This window comes from Biomphalaria glabrata, chromosome 1 (genome assembly GCF_947242115.1).
Source record: "Biomphalaria glabrata chromosome 1, xgBioGlab47.1, whole genome shotgun sequence".
Taxonomy (NCBI): Eukaryota; Metazoa; Mollusca; class Gastropoda; family Planorbidae; genus Biomphalaria; species Biomphalaria glabrata.
Window position 1 is genome coordinate 69122555 of NC_074711.1, and position 23784 is coordinate 69146338.

The following is a 23784-nucleotide window of genomic DNA, read 5'->3' on the forward strand; positions in this document are numbered from 1 at the left end:
CTTGGTTGGCTACCCATGCCTTGCCTTACCCAAACACGGGAAAGGCTTCGGGAGACAACCCTGAGGAAAAAATCAGGAGCTGGTGACCCTCAGGCAGATTGCGGCACATCGTGCTACAGCCTGGCAGAGCCTGCGGCGCTACTGATCCCAAACTGTATCGGATATTCCGTTTCTTTGGCCACATCAGCTGCGCGGAGAGGGGGGAACTGCTGTGTGGGCGACATCGTTCCGACCATAAACAATGCCCAGGCTTTCATCTCGCTTGTTCGAGATGAACCATAGTCGTTCTACGACTGAAGGAGGCCAATAAATTAGAGAATCGTATCAACACTGAAGCAAGAGACAATAGTGTTAGAAAAAGTAAAATTAATATTAACCGTTGTGATATGTTGAACATTTACGTTAGTTTCATTGAACATTGCAGTGGGTGCTAGTAGTCTTAGTCAGCAAATATTTGTACAGCTTTTGTGCCAATGAACTTACTGTCCCAACCCCAGTGGTAAAACAAAATAAAAATAATTAAAAATCTTTGAAACAAATTGAATCTAAATTGTTTAAAGCTTTGGCCTAGGTGTAAATCGATTTGACGATTGAATTAGGGCAGATATAAATTCTGAATAAAAAAAACAAACAAATGGTAACGTACAGTGTAGGCCTATACTTACTTCAATTTTGTCCCCAGCAATCTGCGGGTCTTGGTACATAGAAAACACTGAACTGAAAGACACAATAGAAGAACAAAAACTGTAACAAGCGTTTTGCTAGGAACTAGATCAAGATCAATAACCGAAGTTTACATTACACTCGATTTTTAGACTAATGCATTGATATTGCAACTTTAAATAAACTTTATTAATATTTAGTAAATGCAATAACTCCTGCCTTTATTATTTTTTTTATTATAGGCTGCTCTATGTATATCAGGTTTCACCTAAATCACTCCAATCTAAAGATCTATAAGGTTTTCTTCTCTCTTAAAAACATGGCATTGCCACATTCATAACTCTATTCCTCATATTGAGGAGCGCAGCTACTAGCGTCTATTTCACTAGAACGGAAGCTCAATCTAAAGGGACAAGATTCGCGTGTTTCTTTGAACCCAACACAAAGTTGTGACATAGCACCTTTTATTTCTTTTTTTTTCTCTCTAAAAATCAGAATCAAAAGAAAGTCTTACGACAAATTACACTTGTCGTGTTTCTTTGACTGTTTTAATGGGAGTTTAAAAAAAAGAAACCATAAACGTTTTAAGGAGAGAAAACAAATATTGTGTTCAATGTATGTAAAAATTTGAAAGTGTTTGAGGTGTATCTTTGTAACAGGAAAGCAAGAGAGTAAAGGGAGCTGTAGTTTCACCTGTCCTAGGTGAAGTGTTCACATTTGAACCTAAGCAGACGGCTGTATGGTGGTTACATAATGACTGTTCTTTTTGGGTCGTTAAGTTTCTATAGTAAGGTGAACTGCGCCCTTTGTCACAGACCTGTTTGATAAGCCTACTTTCGTGTAGTGGGTGTTCGTTTGTCATGTCCATTCATACACAAATCAAATTATTAATTTAGTTGGCGCAGCTTTTGACATATTTAGATTAAGACGGGGTTCATTGTCATGGTAACCGATTTTTTTTTTCCTAAAACTTTTTATTCTAGCCTCCAATAGATAGATAGATAGATAGATAGATAGATAGATAGATAGATAGATAGATAGATAGATAGATAGATAGATAGATCTGTAGATTATAAATTTCGTCCTAAATGGCAATATTTGCCGTGCCCTCCTACTATATAGCAGTACTTTGTATAGTTGACGACCTACATTGGACATTTTTACTTTAAAAAATTTTATTTTCAAAACGAAAAACAAGATAAAAAGTTTGTCCAAAAGTAGAAATCTAGCCAGCGAATCAATGATTATGTTTAGGATTCTTATGATGACATAGGTCATCCGTTTAATCCTAAAAAAAAAAGTTTGCGTCATACTTTTTTCCAAATGTTCTAACCACAAGAAATGTGGTGGCGATTCAGGTCACATTTCAATTATGTGTCAGCCATGGACTAGATGATTGGGGATAAATATCGCACCCGGAACACGTCCATTGTTGAGTTCTAGCCATGAACTCTTGAAGACATTCCCGTTACTTACACAGTAGATAAGGGGGACGAGGGAAGAGGTGAAAAAAGGGCCGTCACTTTAAAGAGTCGACCAGTAGGTCACGGTTGCTGGTTTATGAATGGCTTGAGTCACTGACACCACTGACAGCCTGAGCTTTCAATTTCACCCCGGCTTCTGATCGGACGTTTTGAAGGGCCATAAATGCGGCTCTCAGTTCTAAGCTGAGGATTTTATTAGGCCTACTGTCCGCCATGGCCATAAAACCTATAACCTTACAATCCCAAAGAATATATTTCATTTGGCCCCGTTGAATGAGCAATGTTTCTTACACTATTATACCCTGTCTGAAAAGTTTAAGCAAAGATCTGTTTGGTATCGATATCAGGCTCTGTCATTGTATCACATAGCCTTATTAAAAGTGAATTAGGCAGTTATTACTGTTATAAAGTGGGGAAGGCAGAAAATCTTTTCACTGAGAGACCTATGGTAAGAATACTGCAAAAATTTGAGCTTACCAACAAATTATCAAATTGGTTAATGTGTTGTGACATATTAATTTGTTTCTTTCTTTGAATGTATGTATAGGGCCCATAGGCGTAGCCAGGATTATTTTTCTGGGAGAGTCTTGAGGTGGGGTTCCCCAGCCATATATATATATATGAGTGTGTGTGTGTACATAATTAATCTTTGTTACACTCTGACCCTTCATTCTTTCGAAAGTTTATTGTACCCTAGAATAGGTTCTTCCTTGTGTTAGTAAAAAAAAAAAAAAACTGTAGTCACCCCACCATTGCCACAGGGGGGGGGGGGGGGGTTCAGTTCGGGGGGGGGGGTGAACCCCAACCCCTGGCTAAGCCCATGATAGGGCCTTTATATATATATATATATATATATATATATATATATATATACACATGAAAATGTATACATCTATTAAAAGAAGCAACAAATGAAGCTGAACAGAAGTCATTAGCATCATCAACGTCTCTCTCTCTGATTCATTCATTCCCTCATCACTGATTCTCCCACTTGGGCTGGACGAAAGAATATAAAAGTTTAACCTCTTATTTCTTCAAAATTGTCCTAAGAGCTGAGTCTTAAGACTCTAGGAACTCTGGGAATATCGCATACGAAGTTTGCTCCAACTGCCTGTCTGAATAAACCTCTGTCTGAGAGAAATCCAAGCAGATGTAAATTTAGAACCTTATTACCGATGGCTCGTTTACTAAAACGCTCGGATCAGAAGCGAGGTCATAGGGGAAGCTCACCCCTACTCCCTTTCTGTGCTAAATCAGCGGAGCAGGTGTCCGCCATAAAAAGCGGCCCCATGAGAAACGGACTGTGGATAGTGACATGTTTGCAATGGACTCGGTCCTTAGGCATCCCAACGGAGGTTCTTGTTTGCTACCCTATTGGCCTAATCGTCTGCCCTAACGACTGCTCCCACCGGAGCACCACGTTGAGACTGAGCAGCATTGTCTGGGCCTGATAGTTCTTAATATACGCCTAGAACCAGTGGCATATAAGCCATGGGGCGCCCGAGCCTATGACTAGTTGGGACACAGGGGCCCTTGAAAGAAAAAAAAAATCAAATTCGATGCAACACCTCATTAAATAGAAATGTGTTGGATTGTATTTATGGCTCCTTCTGTCTCGGAAGACAATGGATGAGCCCAGATGAGTCACTGGTTTTGGTTTCCTCTTGAGACGGGGCAGAATTTGGTGTGGCTAATTAAGCCTATTCAGGAGCGGCAGATTTTGCATTGGTTGGTGCATGTGTAATTGTGTATGTATTTGTTTTAGGGCTATCTGATAGGGCAGCTTTTTTTCTTTCTTTCTCCTGACTAAGGCCGCTTCATTTCTTTTGCTCTCAGCGAGGATCGTACCAGCACGTACAGTCTGTCTCCATGCACTCCGGTTTCGGGGTATTTCCTCCCACATACTTTCGTTGATGTCTGTGGTTCTCGTGTTTCGCTTGCATACATCTCGATAGGTTAGTCATGGGCGGTCCTTGGGTCTGACTCCCTCCACAAGATCAAGGACCTAGTGATATGGCCATAAAAGTTTTAGTTTTTAGTCAGAGATTGTATATCTTTATCCTTTACGGGGTGTAAGGGTACAGGGTAGATGCACTGTGTGGTTATATTTACACATGTATCTAGGCCTATGTATGACATCATGACATGTATATCAATCGTTGTATCTTTGTATGTATCTCTCCGGTTAGCTATCGTGGTTTCTACTTGTCAAACACGCTTAGAGGTTATGACATTTTTCATTATTATATCATTTGGGATTTATATTTCTACACAAACATCCATTTTTTAGTCGCCCCCCCCCCCCCAAGGTTTTTCAATTTACGAATTACCTCCCATGATAGCTTGACAAAGTAAAGATCCACAATGCAGCATTCATATACGATAAGGCAAGAGTTATCGTTCTGGATGAGTTCACACCTTTTCTTTATCTTCTATTCTTTCAGTGAGTATTATCTGTCAATCAAACCATTCGCGACGTCACTGTGTTCTATTGAGACAATGGTTTTAAAAAAGGAGAGAGTTGGAAGAAGGGAACGCCACCTCTTTTCTCATAACAAAGACTTTAAAGTGAATATTGATATACTTTTGGAAAAGGAAAGGGGAGACAATTGGGGCATGCCAAGGGAAATAAATTTTTAGTTGTTTGTGCTTGCTTTTTTTCTTCTGTCAGACACAAAGGGGCGAAAGGTGAGAGAGAGATAGGAATCAATGATTAATGTGATTAAGATGATTAAATCCGTCTATTCATTCACGAATGAGGCAAGGCGATATCTTTCAAGCATGTGTATTTACAGAGATAAGGCTATTATATCCATTTAGTAACGTGTGTGCAGAAAGAGAAAGAGAGAAAGAAAGAAAGACAGTGAGGAAGACAGAGAGAGCTAGAACAAAGTCCTACTTAGTATTGTCGAGTGCTGCTGTACTTACTATAGGCTGCATTAGTATACTTCAAAATTTACTACAGAAACATTATATATGTTCATACTAATAGCCTACACCGATTTTTTTTTGTCTGTAAGAGCTGTATTAGTGTAGAATACTTTTACAAAGCTTTTATTAACCCACCTTCACTTTTAGAAAAGAAAAAAAGTAGCCGTTGCATCGGAACTTTGAATGGGCTAAAATATTATGATTTCGGACTTCACTATCTTTTCTAGTTTACGAGATCTAAACGGGACAGACGGACAGACATTTCACACAAAACTAATAGCGTCTTTTCCTCTATCGGGGGCCGCTAATAAAAAAATTAAGCAATTAGTTAATTAATTATGGGTAATTAATTATTTTGTTTGTAATAAAAAAGGGAAAAAATGCTACTTATTGAAATATGGGAAAAGTAAAGGCGGTTGGTCGCTGTGCTGGCCTCATGACACCCTCGTTAACCGTGGGCCACAGAAACAGATGACATTTTCATCATTTTTTTTTCTTTTTTACTATTGAGATATGTTTACACGCTATTTCTCCCACTTCCCATTCTCTATTCAACTTATAGTTTAGTGGAATTACGGATGACAATATATAAATCATTTTTAAAATTAAACAATTACTTAACAAATTGAGGTAGCCTAATTAAGTAATTTTTTTTTATTTATATAAAAAAGGGAGCTTAAACCTGCAGTACTTAGATAAATGGCAGTGATATTTATTTTACTTTCCCTTATGAAAGTGTTGTTTTTATTATTTAAAGATTATTTTTTATATTTTGCTTGTTTGTTGTTATTGTTTTTCGCAATAATAGTTGTAGAACACATCTTAATTTAGACTATTATTCTTAAGATGTTTTTTGCCAGTCCCGTTATTGACATGAACAGTTTAAATGTACTTATTACATTCCAAGCTCAATACATGTATTTACATCTGTTGATCAAATCATTAAATAAGAACAAGCTGGTATAAACTTTGTCACATGTAAATTATGAGTGAGTCTGGTGTGAATGTACACTTTGGTTTCATATAGTTATAATGTTTTTTGTTTGGTGTAATGCACAAATTGTAAGACAAATTTCCCTACGGATAATAAAGATTATTATTATTATAATTATTATTATTATTATTATTTAACTCAAGTCTTCCACGTCAGACTGTAAACTTTCAGACCTTTTTTTTTTTCAGAAACAAAAATGATGACGTCATATCCCTCACCTCAGCAACGGTTCAAACCAAGGGCAGGGAAATCCAGCTGAGAATAATATTTGGAAGTCAACAAAAACATAAATGGGTACATTAGTGATTTTTAGCTGAAGTTTCAAACACAAATCTGCACTTAAGACGAACTCGTGGTTGTGGACATATGAAATACGGTATTAAAAAGAAAAGATTGAGTCAAATTACTTAAAAATTAAATTTACAACATGACACTACTGTTAGTACAAATATATTTACATAAATGCAGTCCATATGTAAGGCACATTGATTGAATCAGAATCTAGAAAGGGTTTAGTCGATTGAGCACAATGAAGGAAACTAGAATCTGGAAAGGGTTTAGTCGACTGAACACAATCAGGTGGGCTTTTTTTTTTTCACGTAAACAAATGTGTATGTTCAAATGGCATTCGCCTTATCTTGTCTCATAGAACTGCTAAAAAAAATAAAAATAAAAAATGTAATTATAACTCACTTGCAAAGAGATAACTAAGTCACAGTGTCCCGCTAGTGGTCATTGTGTGTACAGAAAGCAAGGGCGAAGAACATTTCAGGAAATGTCGTCATAAAAAGATCTCCAGTCGAGAGAGGCCAAAATAGCTTGGCTACGGCTTGGTCACCTAACAAGGGCGCTCGGGTTCCCGACTCGAGTTGTGCTTAATTAATGAGCGCCTAAAGGCAGCACATAAACTTTCTCCTTCCCCCCCCCTCCCTCTCCCATTGGTCCACAAAAGAGATTGGACCGTAGCGCACTGAGGATGAGCTATATAAAAACAAATATGTAAAAAAAAATTTATATATATATATATATATGTGACGAGATGTTAATTAGTTATTATTGGGCTTGTTTATTTATGTCTAGGGGAAATTTTATTAATTTTATCCCGCTCACATATAAGATTTTGTACAGGCACACCGCAACTAACAGTAAGAACAGACCAATATTATAAGTTCATAAATAAGAATAATTTAATGAATGAAAGTTTACAAAGGAAAGTGATCAAATAAAATTATAATTAAGAAAATAAAAGAAGTAAAGGTGCTAATATCTAAAATAACTGCTCATCATGGATTGCTAATTATTGAGTGATTGGAAGAGAAGAATGTTCCTATGTCTGCTACTTATTTTTCTTAGCTGCTAGCTCCTGGGTCGTCTTCTGGCGGTCGTAGGACTGGCACTCAGAAGGATGAGTCATCCGGCTCTGTCTTAGGACGTCGGCTCGGGATATTCTCTATGCTGTAGGCAAGCTGGCTCTAGGGTGAGGCCGCTGCCTGTTTAGCAATAGAGATGGTTGGTGCTGCAGACTAAGTTGTAGTGGGACGATCTCTCAGCTGTGATCTCTAGCTCGTAGAGAGCCGTGCTGACTCAACACCAGTTTATCTTCTGCTGCGAAGGTTGCTCTAATCTGTCGGCATTAGGCAATAACTATTGGGCAGTGGACAGTTTGGGCCGGGTATTGGGCAGATGATACTGGGCAGTATAGGGCACTGTGGACACTGGGCAATATGTTAGGGCCAAGGACAGTAGGCAATGCCTTCTTGCTAACAGGTATGTAATTGGGGGGGGGGTGTATCTGGTGTGGTCTGCCTCGGTTACAGCTTTCTATGGAGATCTGGTAGTTGTAGCAATCGTGTGTAGTGACCAGGGGTAGCAATCAGGGGTAGCAATCAGGGGTAGCAACCAGGGGTAGCAACCAGGGGTAGCAACCAGGCTGGGGATAAGACAGACAATTAGGAACCTTCTAAAGGCATTGAGTAGGGATTCCCATATGCCTTGCAATCATTCAGATGTAGGCATTGGTATCAATCCCAATAAGGCATTTAAGACAATTATGTATAAAACTTAAAGTACGTATACAACTCAATAACAAAGGATATAAGTAAGATAACCACAATAAATGTGCTATAGTACAATGTAGGATGATACTTGTCAAGATTCATCCAATAAGTTTGATTACGACGATAAGTAATCAGTTACAGTAAAATGGGGAATGAGCATATTATATACTAAAGGATAAGATGAAAATAAAATATTAGGGATATGGCTACAGTAATAAGTGTTTGATATAGTTAATCAAAATTACATTCATCCAAGGAACTATAAGTTCACAAGGGTGGGAGACATAATAACATGCATGAGGGATATACAATAGAAATGTGAAATAACTAATTTCACATGGGCTCTGCAAGTTTAGAGCACTGTGATCTAAGTTCTTAGACAGTACTTAGATTCACGAAAGGGTATTGTTTACATCCATCACTAAAATACAGGAATGGATGAAACATAACAAATTAAATATAATAACTATAGTTTCAAATGTAGACAACCATAGCGTCATTAATAATACTATATGAAGATATAGTATCGACATAAAATAGTACAATGTACATACATAGTAAAGTCATAATGTAATGACGGGGAACGTGGTTGTGTACTAATGTGTACTCACACATCCCTATAAGATAAGAATGAGTATAGTAAAATGTTTACACTTACCCGTTTGTCCCTAATGAAATCTCACAACTAAACTTCCTAACAGAGGAGACTGTATGAATCCTAGCGGGCCTAATTTGGAATGCTTTGGTCTCTCTCTATATATAGATGGGACTTTTCGTTTAACGGGTGGGGAAGAAAGCTAGCTGATTTTCTCACATGTATCGATGTACCGGAGATGTCAGGCGTCAGGTCAGATTTATGGTCAATATTCGTTGCCTACCGTGAGAGTAAAGTCTTAAGCGAATATGTATCTGTCCAGCCCGAGTGCAATGCTATTCTTAGAGCGATGCGTATCCTGCGGGGGGGGGGGGGGGGGGGATAGGTGTGAAAAGTTATTAGGCCGCGGAGCGACTTGTGTGCTGGTCACCTGTCCAGCGGTCAATAATTAAAAGTTAGCCCTGGAGAGGCTAGTTAATGTTTTACGTCGAGATTCATCCCGTGAGAAACCGTGCGAGGGGAGATAAATCCTAAAAGAAATTAGCTGTGGGTGGACAAGAAAATAATTGTTTTAAGTTAAAAATTAAAGTTTCTCACGGTTTGCTGGGAAAAACTCAAATGAACTTTTGCATGCAAGTTTCGTATCGTCACATACCCACCCACTTAAAAAGTATTCGCAGAATACTGACACTGCTTGCATACAAGTCTCATTTGAGCTTTGTGGTTGCCCAATTTAATTGTTTAAATTTACTGAGGGGTGGTACCCATTGAGGCCTGTGGGCTCAAGAACGCAGTGCCGACTGAGGAAATCAGGTGCTGCATTTTCATTTCCAGGAACATGTTCAACCTGGAAGGAGTATGGTTGCAATAGCAAAGACCATCTCATAAGTCTGGCATTAAGGTGCTTGCTGGAGGATAAGTAAGATAACGGCTTGTGGTCAGTTTGCAGAGTGAAGTGCTTTCCATATAAGAATGCCTGGAATTTCTCTATCGCCCACACCAGTGCCAGGCATTCTTGCTCTATTGTGGCGTAGTTGGATTCTGCCTGGTTCAGCTTACGGCTTGCATAAGCTACTGGAAAAAGTGTGTCACCGGATCCTTCGGCAGTTTGCATCAGAACTGCACCCAGGCCAGAGCCACTGGCGTCTGTCCTCAACACGAAAGTGCGGGATAGGTCAGGTAGCTTGAGCACAGGTGATGAAGTAAGGCATTCCTTGAGTCGTTGGAATGCGAGTTCACATTCCTCATTCCATGTCACCTTGTCTGGTCGATCCTTTTTTGTTAGATCTGACAGTGGGGCAGCGATAGAGTTGAAGTGTGGGATGAATTTTTGATAGTAACCACACATCCCGAGGAATGATCTCACTCCGGTTTTTGTGATCGGCCTGGGAGCCTCGAGTAATTGAGCAACCTTTTCTTCGTCTGGCATGAGCTGGTTTTCTTGAATGACATGGCCTAAGAATTTGAGTCTTGTGAAACCGATGAGACATTTGGAGGGCCGAGCAGTTAGACCCGTCTCGCGAAGCCTTAGCAAGAGGGAGGAGATGAGAGCTATGTGTTCGGACCAGGTCTCCGTGGCGATCAGAATATCATCTATGAAATTTTGGATGCCTGGACTTTCGATGGGAGCTAATAGCTTTCTCATCATGCGCGTGAACACGCTAGACGAGTTATTCAGACCAAAGGGGACCGTTTGAAATTCATAGTGCCCCTGTGGGGTGCTAAAAGCTAGCAAAGGTCTGCATTCTGGCTCAACTTCTATTTGATAGTACCCTCGGCTTAAGTCAAATTTGCTAAAGTACCTAGCGTGACTTAAGTTTGCAAAAATTGTGGCTGGGTCTGGAAGAGGCTCCGCTTGGAATTCAGCCACTGCATTGAGGCGTCGAAAATCAATGCACATGCGATGGCCTCCATCTGGCTTCCGAACTAGCACCACTGGAGCGTTGTATGGAGAGACCGAAGGCGCTATAATTCCAGCTTTTAGAAGCTCTTCCACCTCTTGTTTGATGACCTCAGCTTTTGCGTGAGGTAAAGGGTAGGCCTTTACTCTTATGGGCTCAGCACTTAACAGCTTCATCGAAAACCGCTCAAGCGATGTTCTGCCAGGCTTATCCGACAAGACGTCATGGAACTCCCCCAGCATAGATTTGACCTCGGCCGTTTGCTCGGCGTCTAGCTGTGGACTAATGGTGACGTTCTCGTGTGTCTCCACTGCATGGAGGGGGTACTCCACTAGGTCTTTGGGTTCTTTCACATCCTCTGCCACCGCTATAGCCATCAAGTCTCGGGGAGGGTCCGTTTGTGAAGGCCTCTCTAGGTAGTGCTTGAGGAGGTTCACGTGATAAGACTTCTCCTTGCGACCGACTTTAATGACGTAGTTAGTGGGCGATACCTTTTTCAGCACCTCGAATGGGCCTTGCCAACAAATCTGTAACTTGTTTGTGTTCTTGGGCAGTAACAAGAGAACCTTATCTCCGACGTTGAGTGACCGTTCTTTAGCCCTCCTGTTGTAGTATTTCTCTTGTCTCTTACGTGCCTTGATGAGGTTGCTTCTAGCCAGGGACCGTATGTCTTGTAGCCTTTCTTGGAGGTCCTTCACATATTTGGACACCGTTTTGACTTCATCGTTGAGTTGATCTTTGGTCCAAGTTTGTTTTAGGATTTCTAGTGGGCCACGGGGATGAGATCCAAAGATGATCTGGTATGGCGAATACCCTAGACTGGCGTGAGGTACCTCTCGGTATGCGAATAAAGCAGCAGGTAGATAAGTGTCCCACTCTTCTGGTTTATCATCGATGAGGCCATTAAGCATCGTTACCAAAGTGTGATTGAACCGTTCTACAAGACCATTTGCTTGGGGGTGGTATACCGAAGACCGGAGATGTTTTGCATTAAAGAGAGCATACACCTCCTTCATTAACTTCCCTGTGAACTGAGAACCATTGTCTGTTAATATCTCTTCGGGAAAGCCTATCCGAGTGAACATATTGAACAGAGCTTCAGCCACATGTTTAGAGTCTATGCTTGACAAAGGAGCGGCCTCTGGCCATCTTGATGCTTGACATATGACACAAAGAATGTAGGCGTTTCTTTTCTTCGTGCGGGGTAGAGGACCAAGTATGTCCACAGATACTCGTTTAAACGGAGTTTCGATCAAAGGGGTTTTTCCCAGAGGAACGGGCGGAAGGCGATTCTTTGGTGACAACTTTTGGCACTGTGGACATGAGGCGACATATCGTTTGATGTTTTCGGTCATGCCAGGCCAGAAGTAATGGAATCGGATCCTGTTGAGGGTCGAGCTCTGACCTTGATGAGCACTTAAAGAGGAGGCATGACCTGTTTGCATAACCTGCTCCCTGTATGGTTTGGGCACAACCAGCTGGTTGCAGGCATCTGGTTCTTTACCTCGTCGATATAGTAGCCCTGTTTTAAAGAAGAATTGTACCTTGCCAAGGGCGGGTTCACCTTCTTGGGCGAACCTAAGATATTTTTGAAGCGAGGGGTCTTGCTTCTGAGCTTCCCTAATCTCAGTGGGAATGGTATTGACTTTGAGGGAGTCAGATTCTTCCACTTGTACCTGTGATCTGGTGAGAACAGGTGCAGAGACGCTGGGGTATGGTGGTGTTCCTAGAAACACGTATCGGCAGCCTAATATTAGATCATAGGCTGGGGATTTCATCACAATCGCTTTGATGCGACCGCGGACATATTTTGACTCTACATTTATGAGAGCCATAGGTAGAGTCTTGGGCGGACTCTCCAAATCAACTGTTTGGATTTGGGTAGTCTCCTCGAAGTAGTCACTTGGGCTTACCAATGACTCCCGAACTACAGCTTCCACCAAGCAACCTGTGTCGTTGAGACAAGTCACAGCTCTCCCGTTGACCAGCGCCTTTTCGACACTTGGGGGATGAGGAGACTCACCTGACTGAGCGCTTACTGCGGCCAAGACGAGGGCTTCAGCATCATTCGGTGCAGGATTGCGTATACTATTTAGAGTATGGGTGGGCTTACCTCTGCTCCGACAGTCTTTAGTGTCGTGCGAGTTAATTTTATGGAAATTACACCATTGTTTAGGAGGCGGGTGAGAAGATCTATAATTAGCAGGGTTCGGGGTATTGGGGCGAGGATGAACGGCCTGGTTGTTTTTGTGGTTGGGTGGATTGTTTTTCCCTTGGTGGGAGTTAGCTCTATTTGTGCTTGCTTGGGGCTTTGAGTCTTCCGTCTTTGTCTTAGTGTCACGTCTGGCAGCTAAATATCGGTCTGCAGCAATTGCAATGTCAGAAGGGTCAATCACCTGTTGCTCATTGACATATATTCGAGTTTCCTGCGTTAGGCAGTCTCGAAGCTGCTCAGCCAGAATAAGGTTTCTAAGACCTTCAAACGTTTCGGGCATTTTGCTTAGGGCTAGCCATTTTCCGAGGTATTTGTCCAGCCTGTCGCAAAGATTGACAAACGTTTCTTTGCGCTCAAGGCGGGACCCTCGAAACTTCTTATGGTATGAATCAGAGGTTAGCTCAAATTGAACCAATAGTGCCTCTTTTAGGGCTTCAAAGTCCTCCCGTTGGTATGAGGGGAGCTTTGTGTAAGCCTCATAAGCTTTGCCTCTAAGGCATTGAGCTAATCTAAAACACCACCTATCCTTGGGCAAGCTATAATAGCGTGCCACCTCTTCGAATCGTGTTAAATAAACTTCAACACTTTCGCTCTTCTCATCGAAGGGCTCGAAGGGGATGTTGGGTGAGCTACTTGAGGACCCTTGGCTGGAAGCTGGGCTAGCAGGCTGAGAATCAGCGACTGTGCGAGCCGTCTCATTCTCTTGAGCTATTTTAGCTCTCTCAGTTGCCTGTCTCTCCCGCTCCATGGCTAACTCATGCTCATTTTTAAGTTTCTCGTGCTCGAGTTGTAGTTTTTCTTTTTCTTTGGCTAACTCGTGCTCATGTTTCTCTTTCTCCATTGCTAACTCGAATTCTCGTTTCTCCCTTTCAACTTCCTTTTCCCTTACTAGCTTTTCCCATTCCTCCAGCTTTTGCCGGATGTATTCAGAACGCTCTGACCCTTGCAACTCTAGCAATGCCGCAGTCTCTGTCAAGTCCTGTATTTTCAGTTTTTTGTCAGAGTCGGTCTTGGACCTTGTATTGCTGGCCATTATTTATGTATGAGAGAAATAAAATGGGAGACTATTAAGACTAAAAGGAGGGATATTATTGAAGTAAGAGCGTTATGTGAAGCCCGTACGAAACAACCACGTTGCCCGTAATAATAATATAATATTAAGCACAGTGATGCAACTTAAAATAACCACAAACAATAATATTAAACTAAGTTAATATGTGATAACATCTAAAGTAAAATAGATATAAAATAAAGACTCTAGCAACACTCTTCACTCAGTTTGCAATCCGTTACTTTAAGATAAATAAAGTTAACTATATTAGCTTTTGGAAAGTTCTACTGCTGTATGCCTGTGCCTGTCTAATATAGGATTCTAGTAACAGATCCCGTGACAAGACCCCACTAATATGTGACGAGATGTTAATTAGTTATTATTGGGCTTGTTTATTTATGTCTAGGGGAAATTTTATTAATTTTATCCCGCTCACATATAAGATTTTGTACAGGCACACCGCAACTAACAGTAAGAACAGACCAATATTATAAGTTCATAAATAAGAATAATTTAATGAATGAAAGTTTACAAAGGAAAGTGATCAAATAAAATTATAATTAAGAAAATAAAAGAAGTAAAGGTGCTAATATCTAAAATAACTGCTCATCATGGATTGCTAATTATTGAGTGATTGGAGGAGAAGAATGTTCCTATGTCTGCTACTTATTTTTCTTAGCTGCTAGCTCCTGGGTCGTCTTCTGGCGGTCGTAGGACTGGCACTCAGAAGGATGAGTCATCCGGCTCTGTCTTAGGACGTCGGCTCGGGATATTCTCTATGCTGTAGGCAAGCTGGCTCTAGGGTGAGGCCGCTGCCTGTTTAGCAATAGAGATGGTTGGTGCTGCAGACTAAGTTGTAGTGGGACGATCTCTCAGCTGTGATCTCTAGCTCGTAGAGAGCCGTGCTGACTCAACACCAGTTTATCTTCTGCTGCGAAGGTTGCTCTAATCTGTCGGCATTAGGCAATAACTATTGGGCAGTGGACAGTTTGGGCCGGGTACTGGGCAGATGATACTGGGCAGTATAGGGCACTGTGGACACTGGGCAATATGTTAGGGCCAAGGACAGTAGGCAATGCCTTCTTGCTAACAGGTATGTAATTGGGGGGGGGGGGTGTATCTGGTGTGGTCTGCCTCGGTTACAGCTTTCTATGGAGATCTGGTAGTTGTAGCAATCGTGTGTAGTGACCAGGGGTAGCAATCAGGGGTAGCAATCAGGGGTAGCAACCAGGGGTAGCAACCAGGGGTAGCAACCAGGCTGGGGATAAGACAGACAATTAGGAACCTTCTAAAGGCATTGAGTAGGGATTCCCATATGCCTTGCAATCATTCAGATGTAGGCATTGGTATCAATCCCAATAAGGCATTTAAGACAATTATGTATAAAACTTAAAGTACGTATACAACTCAATAACAAAGGATATAAGTAAGATAACCACAATAAATGTGCTATAGTACAATGTAGGATGATACTTGTCAAGATTCATCCAATAAGTTTGATTACGACGATAAGTAATCAGTTACAGTAAAATGGGGAATGAGCATATTATATACTAAAGGATAAGATGAAAATAAAATATTAGGGATATGGCTACAGTAATAAGTGTTTGATATAGTTAATCAAAATTACATTCATCCAAGGAACTATAAGTTCACAAGGGTGGGAGACATAATAACATGCATGAGGGATATACAATAGAAATGTGAAATAACTAATTTCACATGGGCTCTGCAAGTTTAGAGCACTGTGATCTAAGTTCTTAGACAGTACTTAGATTCACGAAAGGGTATTGTTTACATCCATCACTAAAATACAGGAATGGATGAAACATAACAAATTAAATATAATAACTATAGTTTCAAATGTAGACAACCATAGCGTCATTAATAATACTATATGAAGATATAGTATCGACATAAAATAGTACAATGTACATACATAGTAAAGTCATAATGTAATGACGGGGAACGTGGTTGTGTACTAATGTGTACTCACACATCCCTATAAGATAAGAATGAGTATAGTAAAATGTTTACACTTACCCGTTTGTCCCTAATGAAATCTCACAACTAAACTTCCTAACAGAGGAGACTGTATGAATCCTAGCGGGCCTAATTTGGAATGCTTTGGTCTCTCTCTATATATAGATGGGACTTTTCGTTTAACGGGTGGGGAAGAAAGCTAGCTGATTTTCTCACATGTATCGATGTACCGGAGATGTCAGGCGTCAGGTCAGATTTATGGTCAATATTCGTTGCCTACCGTGAGAGTAAAGTCTTAAGCGAATATGTATCTGTCCAGCCCGAGTGCAATGCTATTCTTAGAGCGATGCGTATCCTGCGGGGGGGGGGATAGGTGTGAAAAGTTATTAGGCCGCGGAGCGACTTGTGTGCTGGTCACCTGTCCAGCGGTCAATAATTAAAAGTTAGCCCTGGAGAGGCTAGTTAATGTTTTACGTCGAGATTCATCCCGTGAGAAACCGTGCGAGGGGAGATAAATCCTAAAAGAAATTAGCTGTGGGTGGACAAGAAAATAATTGTTTTAAGTTAAAAATTAAAGTTTCTCACGGTTTGCTGGGAAAAACTCAAATGAACTTTTGCATGCAAGTTTCGTATCGTCACAATATATATATATATATATATATATATATAGAGAGAGAGACCTAATTCTCTTCATGGCTCAACAGTTTGGACACCAAGAAGTAAAGAAAAGTTCACTCTTTTATTTCTATAAGTCGGACTAGAGTTACCCCATGTATTTTTAGCGGCAAAAAAAAGGGGGGATGGGGGAGAACAAGTAATCTACTTTGTATTCACCCATCACTAAATAGCAGGACCGGACCTAACCATTGTGGGGTCCTATGCGAAACGAATTTCGCGGGGCGAAATTTGGGTAGGGATACGGATAATAAGTGAAAATTAAGAGTTTGTATTAGAAAATAAATTCGTCTTTGCATTTTACTCATTCTTTACTACGTACAGAATTACTTTACGAGTCTTGCGTGTAGCGAAGTCATACAGTATATCATAAAAATTCTGTTTCCTACATAGATCATGCTCAATAGCAAGAATTACCAAATGTTTCAATCTATCTTCGAGAATTGTTGACTTCAAATAATTCTTCGTTAGTTTGAGGCGCGAGAAGCTTCTTACGCCAGATTCCACACTTACGGGTATTGCATAATGCCGGTTTTTTAATCGCGCGCAGGATTGGCGTTTTCCATATTGAATGAGATCCCAAAATGACAATTTTTTGTCTATATGTTTCAGGAGATTTGTATGAGTTTTCAAAAGATTTTAACAATTTCCGGAGACTTCCAGGACTTTTTCGTATATTTTCAATTTCATGAGATTTCCAGGAGCTCCTGGTAAATCAGGAGGCCGCGGGAAAAGTTTTATAAGTTATAAAATAATTTACACCTAGAATTAGCGCGGGTCCTATGAAAGTGCGAGGCCCACTGCGGTCGCATAGGTTGCAGTGGCTTAAGGCCGGCCCTGCAAAATAGCGGTGTATGCTACGCCGTGGGTCGACTAATAAATGATAATCTACTTTTTTTAAAGGTAGGCCTACAGGCTCTTTTCATCGTTCCCTAATTTCAGGAAGGGTTCTGAATTTTACGGGGAGTTCAATCGATTTCTTTTCTATTATTACGTAAAAAGGAAGGGGTTACAACACTACTAATGTTTTGTGCTAACTGAACAGTTACCAGGGGCTTTAACTTCGAAATGTACTTTTAAATTTGAAATGGTCCACAAAGATTTACCAGGGCCGGCCTAAGGTATAAGCATTTACTAGCAGTGCGGCTACGCCCGTTGATTTGTGCTTTGGCTTCATAGATGAATTTTTTTCATTTGTTGATTTAGGTATAGATACAGGAAAGTTTTAAGTTTTAACTCATCGAGTACATTTTAGTTTTCGGTCTTTTTATTTTTGATTTCATTTGGGGGTCACCTAATTCTTTTCACCTAGGACCTCCAATTACCTATGGCCAGCCCTGGATTTACGTTAAGAACGATCTCAAACCTAGATGTCCCAGCCTTGAACTTGCATTGATTGCTTGCTTTGTCTCCGTGGAATACAGAGATGTATTGTTGGCGGCTAGCAAGAGAGACGGACTGTAGGGAAATAAGTTGTACACAAACGAAAACAAAATCTACCAAGGACGACAATCCCCACTTCTTCCATATGCACTTTTTAAAAACTTTCTTAAGATTACGACCTGAAACTATATATCCATTTGATTTGGAATTTAAAAAATGTACCGTCATAGATTAGAATAGTTATCTACGAGTCTTGTGGTTTTGGAAAGATGACGTCACTATCCCATCACGCAAACACTGCGCAGACTATTTGAGGGCGGGCAAGTTGCTCCATAATCCGATTATAGACTATACAGTAGATTAGTTCAACCGGAGTTCATGCACTCCGATAGCACTATGAATAGGTTTTTGTGAGTGGATGGTACAAGACAGCACACAACTTAGATTACCTTGGGGCATTCCATAAGGACAAAGACTAAAAAAAAAACAACAACCAAAAACATGTATACCATATCTACAGTTAATCGATATGGTGTTGCTTTTATACACATTGCAGCGGGGAAGAGAAGTACCGGTATCATTACATATCTATAGTTTTATTTATTTCTAAAAATTGGGTAAAATTTTTATTAAACAATTATTAAATCTACACGCAAATGTCTGAAGATACAATCAAAATATCTTTATGCCCTCTGGATTAAGATTTAACTGAGCGCACCTACTGATAATGAATACATGGCCATTTTTCAAAGATGGTGGTTCGGCGTTGTCCTGCTCACACAACACCGATGTAAACTGTTTATAAAAAATAATTGGGTTTTAGGTTTATAAAATAACTTCACTTTTAAATTGTTAGTAATGCATCTGTTATATATACATATTTTCTAATGAACTAGAGACGTTTCTGTCTCATGGCCTCAAGTCTGGTTGTAAATTCTGCATTGTATAGAGCACAATTGACAAAACCATATCAACGCACACAAAAAATAAGAAAAGTTTATCTGAACTGTCATTTGGGGCTCTTTTAATATTAGCAAGATAACTTACAACTTGTTAGTGTGTGTGTGTTTCACAATTGGTATCAAATAGCAATAGGCAGTACGTACGGGAACATTTTAATAGAAAACATGCATTTTTTTTTCGCTAAATAAATTTCCTTCTTTTGTATAGACTTACAGCAAACGACCGAAGATTTACTACTCCTCGTATTGATCAGCATTAGTTATAAGCTTCTATATATCGTAGTCGTTACTCATTTCTACATAACAAAGTCTTATGAAACAGCTTATTCGATTACAAATCCTTTAGAGAATCGATTCTAGATTTCAGAACGTAGAATAAATAATGGTAGGTATATGCACTCTTGAATAACAATATACAGACCATGTCTTAGTATTAGAAGTAATAATATATCAATATAAGAAGGCAGCGTGTTGGCCTATATTTGTATTTGATTGGTTTTAACTATGTTATTTATACCCAACGGTTAAATTATAGTTTATGGAAAAATAAATTATTGTTTCAAAAGCTATAAATTCGTATACCTTTTTTAAGGGGTGTAATGTCTATAAAAAAAAGCTTTATATTATAACTTTGATTTTGAAACCATTCATAGACGTATTTTAATATCATGTTAGTTCTCCGTGTACACCTGTGATAGCAGACGTCATAAATATAAGTACATGGTTTTTTCATTTAAATGTAGACTTCAGTCACAGAGTTCGACGAACAAGGTTCAATTAGAAAAACATCAAAGTCACTGTTTGCTCAATGCCAAGAGCAGCTATTCTCAAATTGTGGGGCGCGCCCTGAGAGGTCGCAACGTGCTGACCAGTTGGGCGCAATAGGGGTCTTTTTTTTTAAGGTATAAAATCTTTAATTTTTGCCTTATAGTTATACATTTATATTTGATAAAGTTTCAACGGCATCCATGTATAGAGAGAGGAACAACAATCAATATTAAATAGATTGCCGAAATAAAATGTGTAACCTATAGTTGTCAATTTCTATAGCAATTATCATCTGGACATGTAATATAGATAGATAGATAGATAGATAGATAGATAGATAGATAGATAGATAGATAGATAGATAGATAGACAGACAGAAAGATAGACAGACAGATAGACAGACAGGAAATATATTTCCTACGGTTTTGATAGTTTACAGTTCTGTGCTAAATATATTTCCTACGGTTTTGATAGTTTACAGTTCTGTGCTAAATATATTTCCTATTTCTGACAGGTTTTGATAGTTTACAGTTCTGTGCTAAATATATTTCCTACAGGTTTTGATAGTTTACAGTTCTGTGCTAAATATAGGCCTATTTCTTACAGGTTTTGATAGTTAACAGTTCTGTGCTAAATATATTTCCTACAGGTTTTGATAGTTTACAGTTCTGTGCTAAATATATTTCCTATAGGTTTTGATAGTTTACAATTCTGTGCTAAATATAGGCCTATTTCTTACAGGTTTTGATAGTTAACAGTTCTGTGCTAAATATATTTCCTACAGGTTTTGATAGTTTACAGTTCTGTGCTAAATGTATTTCCTATAGGTTTTGATAGTTTACAATTCTGTGCTAAATATAGGCCTATTTCTTACAGGTTTTGATAGTTTACAGTTCTGTGCTAAATATATTTCCTACAGGTTTTGATAGTTTACAGTTCTTCGCTAAATATATTTCCTACAGGTTTTGATAGTTTACAATTCTGTGCTAAATATAGGCATATTTCTTACAGGTTTTGATAGTTTACAGTTCTGTGCTAAATATATTTCCTATAGGTTTTGATAGTTTACAATTCTGTGCTAAATATAGGCCTATTTCTTACAGGTTTTGATAGTTTACAGTTCTGTGCTAAATATATTTCCTACAGGTTTTGATAGTTTACAGTTCTTCGCTAAATATATTTCCTACAGGTTTTGATAGTTTACAATTCTGTGCTAAATATAGGCATATTTCTTACAGGTTTTGATAGTTTACAGTTCTGTGCTAAATATATTTCCTACAGGTTTTGATAGTTTACAGTTCTGTGCTAAATATAGGCATATTTCTTACAGGTTTTGATAGTTTACAGTTCTGTGCTAAATATATTTCCTACAGGTTTTGATAGTTTACAGTTCTGTGCTAAATATAAGCATATTTCTTACAGGTTTTGATAGTTTACAGTTCTGTGCTAAATATAGGCCTATTTCATACAGGTTTTGATAGTTTACAGTTCTATGCTAAATATATTTCCTACAGGTTTTGATAGTTTACAGTTCTATGCTAAATATATTTCCTACAGGTTTTGATAGTTTACAGTTCTATGCTAAATATATTTCCTACAGGTTTTGATAGTTTACAGTTCTATGCTAAATATATTTCCTACAGGTTTTGATAGTTTACAGTTCTATGCTAAATATATTTCCTACAGGTTTTGATAGTTTACAGTTCTATGCTAAATATATTTCCTACAGGTTTTGATCATCAGCTTTTTTTTTGTCTTTTTAAAAATGAACAAATTTGAATTTAATATTTTATGTGAAACACTGGAGGCCTTCAAATAATAATAGACAAGTTGTTTAGTTTTTAAAGTGAACAAAAACAAATGCGTGTTTTATTTTAAAGAGACTGTTGATCAAGTTATCACAACAAAGGTTGACTGGACATCACACTTTTATCTTCTGATGGAGGAATATTTTCGATGATCTTAGTAAAGTGACATGCTTCAATAGATCTGGTGGTTCAGTGGCAGACAAAGAACATGTCAACTTTGATTTTATGTTTCAGAAGTTTCTAGAGGCAGAATAAAACATTGTCTCAGCTACCTCTCTCCTAGAAAGTCGTGAATACAATGTAGACTAGAACACCCAGAACACCTCAGGCTTCAATAAACAAAAATGTTCGCTCTACAACAAATCAAGCAATATGTACCATCAATACTGAACTGGAGCATGTCACTATATTGGCAGGCATTGTAAGAGACAAACCTAAATGATATTTTTTTAATAAGGAATGAGTCTTTGACACTCCTATTGTCATTGGATATAGAATTCTATTTATCTTCTTCTTTACATGTTAGGCTATTTATATACATAAGTTGCTCAATAATTTGTTCGGACTGAAAGGAAACAAGAGATTATAAGCAACGGAAGTAAATCCTAGCGTGAACTAGGCTAGGACCAATTCTGAGTTTTAAACAAATAAAAGTATGCCTAGGTTTATGTCCCCCGTCGCTTGGCTACTAAAACATCTAGGTATTTTGGTCCCAAACTGTGAATGAATGATTATTTTTTAGGTAATCAGTGACGTATTCATTTAAAAAAAATGCTTGAAAAAAAAATAGTCCAGAAATCTGAATTATTACAAATTATATTATTATATCAACTCATTCTGTCTGTCTGTCAGTCAGGTAATAAGTTTGTGCATGTTATTTCTCCCACAATCAATCTAAGATCAAGCTGAAATGTTGCTCAATTATTTCTTTTCCCTGTCAACACAAGATACAGCGAAACATTTAACCAATTAGTTAAATAACTGTTGGTAATTAATTATTTTGTTTGGTATCGAACAAGGGAAAGATAAACCCTTCTTTCTTCCGCAACCACTTTTCCAACTGGTCCAGACAAGTGATAGGATCATAGTGCATTGTGAAAACTAAACTAAAAACTAAAAGCATGTAATTGCACTAAACATAAACACACAGGTGTATTATTATTTATTTAGATCTATTACAAATTTAATGATATGACTGGTTCAAACTAATTGATACAATTAAACTTGTAAAAGATGTTCAGCCTTTATTAAAGAAAGAAAAAAAAGAGTGAGCCCTACATAACTACATATGATTAGATTAGACTGGTCTTTAATCTAAGAGAATCTTTGACATCAATAAAACAAATGTATGGTTAAGAAACATAATTCTTTATTTCCTATTGACTTCAGCTGTAGGCCTATACAAGTCTGTGCAGTGGCCTAAGTCTCATAATAATTTCCTTGTTAAAAACAAAACTGAAATCTAACAATGACGGCAGAGTTCAGGGGGAAACAAAAGAAACGACGGAGCGACAATTCAAAGATTACATTTACTTAAGCATTGCAGAAATACTGTAGAAAACAGAGGAACATTGCATACTGCTCAGAAAGAGTCGAACATGTCTGATCATGAGACAGATGGATGGGATGATTCAGGATAATTAATTTGAGAAATTTAGAACCCAATCAATTGGAAACCTCATAACGAACAAAAAAAAACACCATTTTACCAGAACATTTTATGGAAGGAGGAGGGGGGATAATAGGATATAAAGACTACTGTCAGGAAATACTTTATTTAATTACTAGACGGATATTACCCGCGGCCTGCGGGCCTTAGTTTGTGTATTACTAATCTGGTGGATTAGGATATTTAGACCTATGTCAAACTTAATTAATGTTCCTTTCAAGTTTTTCTCTTTCGCCACGAAAATAAAAGTAGTTTGCGAAAATGGGTTTACCCGTTAAGCCGATACATTCATATCAAATACATAATACTATGGAAACGGGTTTACCGGATTTATCGAGCTGTCCTTCAATTGAGATGAATTTAGCAATTCAAATGAAAGAAGCGCACGATGAATGGGATACAAAGTACGTCAGGATTTCTAAATTCGCAGATAGAATGAACGAATTTATGTAAAAATGCTTTTGAAAGACAAATTTATTAATAAAATGAATGGACTATATTTTGAATTTTAATTTGTCAAATTAAAAAACTAACTTTGCAAAGTGTAGTTCTTAAAATTAGATCTAGATCCATTCGGTCTTTTCTCGTGTAAACATGGCTATATGACCTATATCCATGAAATAGTAATACTTTCATAGAGTTGGG

The 23784-nt window shown here is 38.6% G+C and overlaps 1 protein-coding gene across 3 annotated transcripts in view; it reads right to left on the reverse strand.

Moving 5' to 3' along the window:
* LOC106067545 (uncharacterized) overlaps positions 1 to 23784 on the reverse strand; it is a 37520-nt gene that overhangs the window by 2549 nt on the left and 11187 nt on the right. For 2 of the 3 annotated variants that reach the window (XM_056010689.1, XM_056010680.1), the window contains exon 3: positions 666 to 717. In XM_056010689.1, coding sequence (XP_055866664.1) covers positions 666 to 717 — 52 coding nt within the window. Of the gene's footprint in view, positions 1 to 665; positions 718 to 931; positions 1028 to 23784 lie in introns of those variants that run through there. The other variant, XM_056010696.1, reaches the window with a different exon arrangement.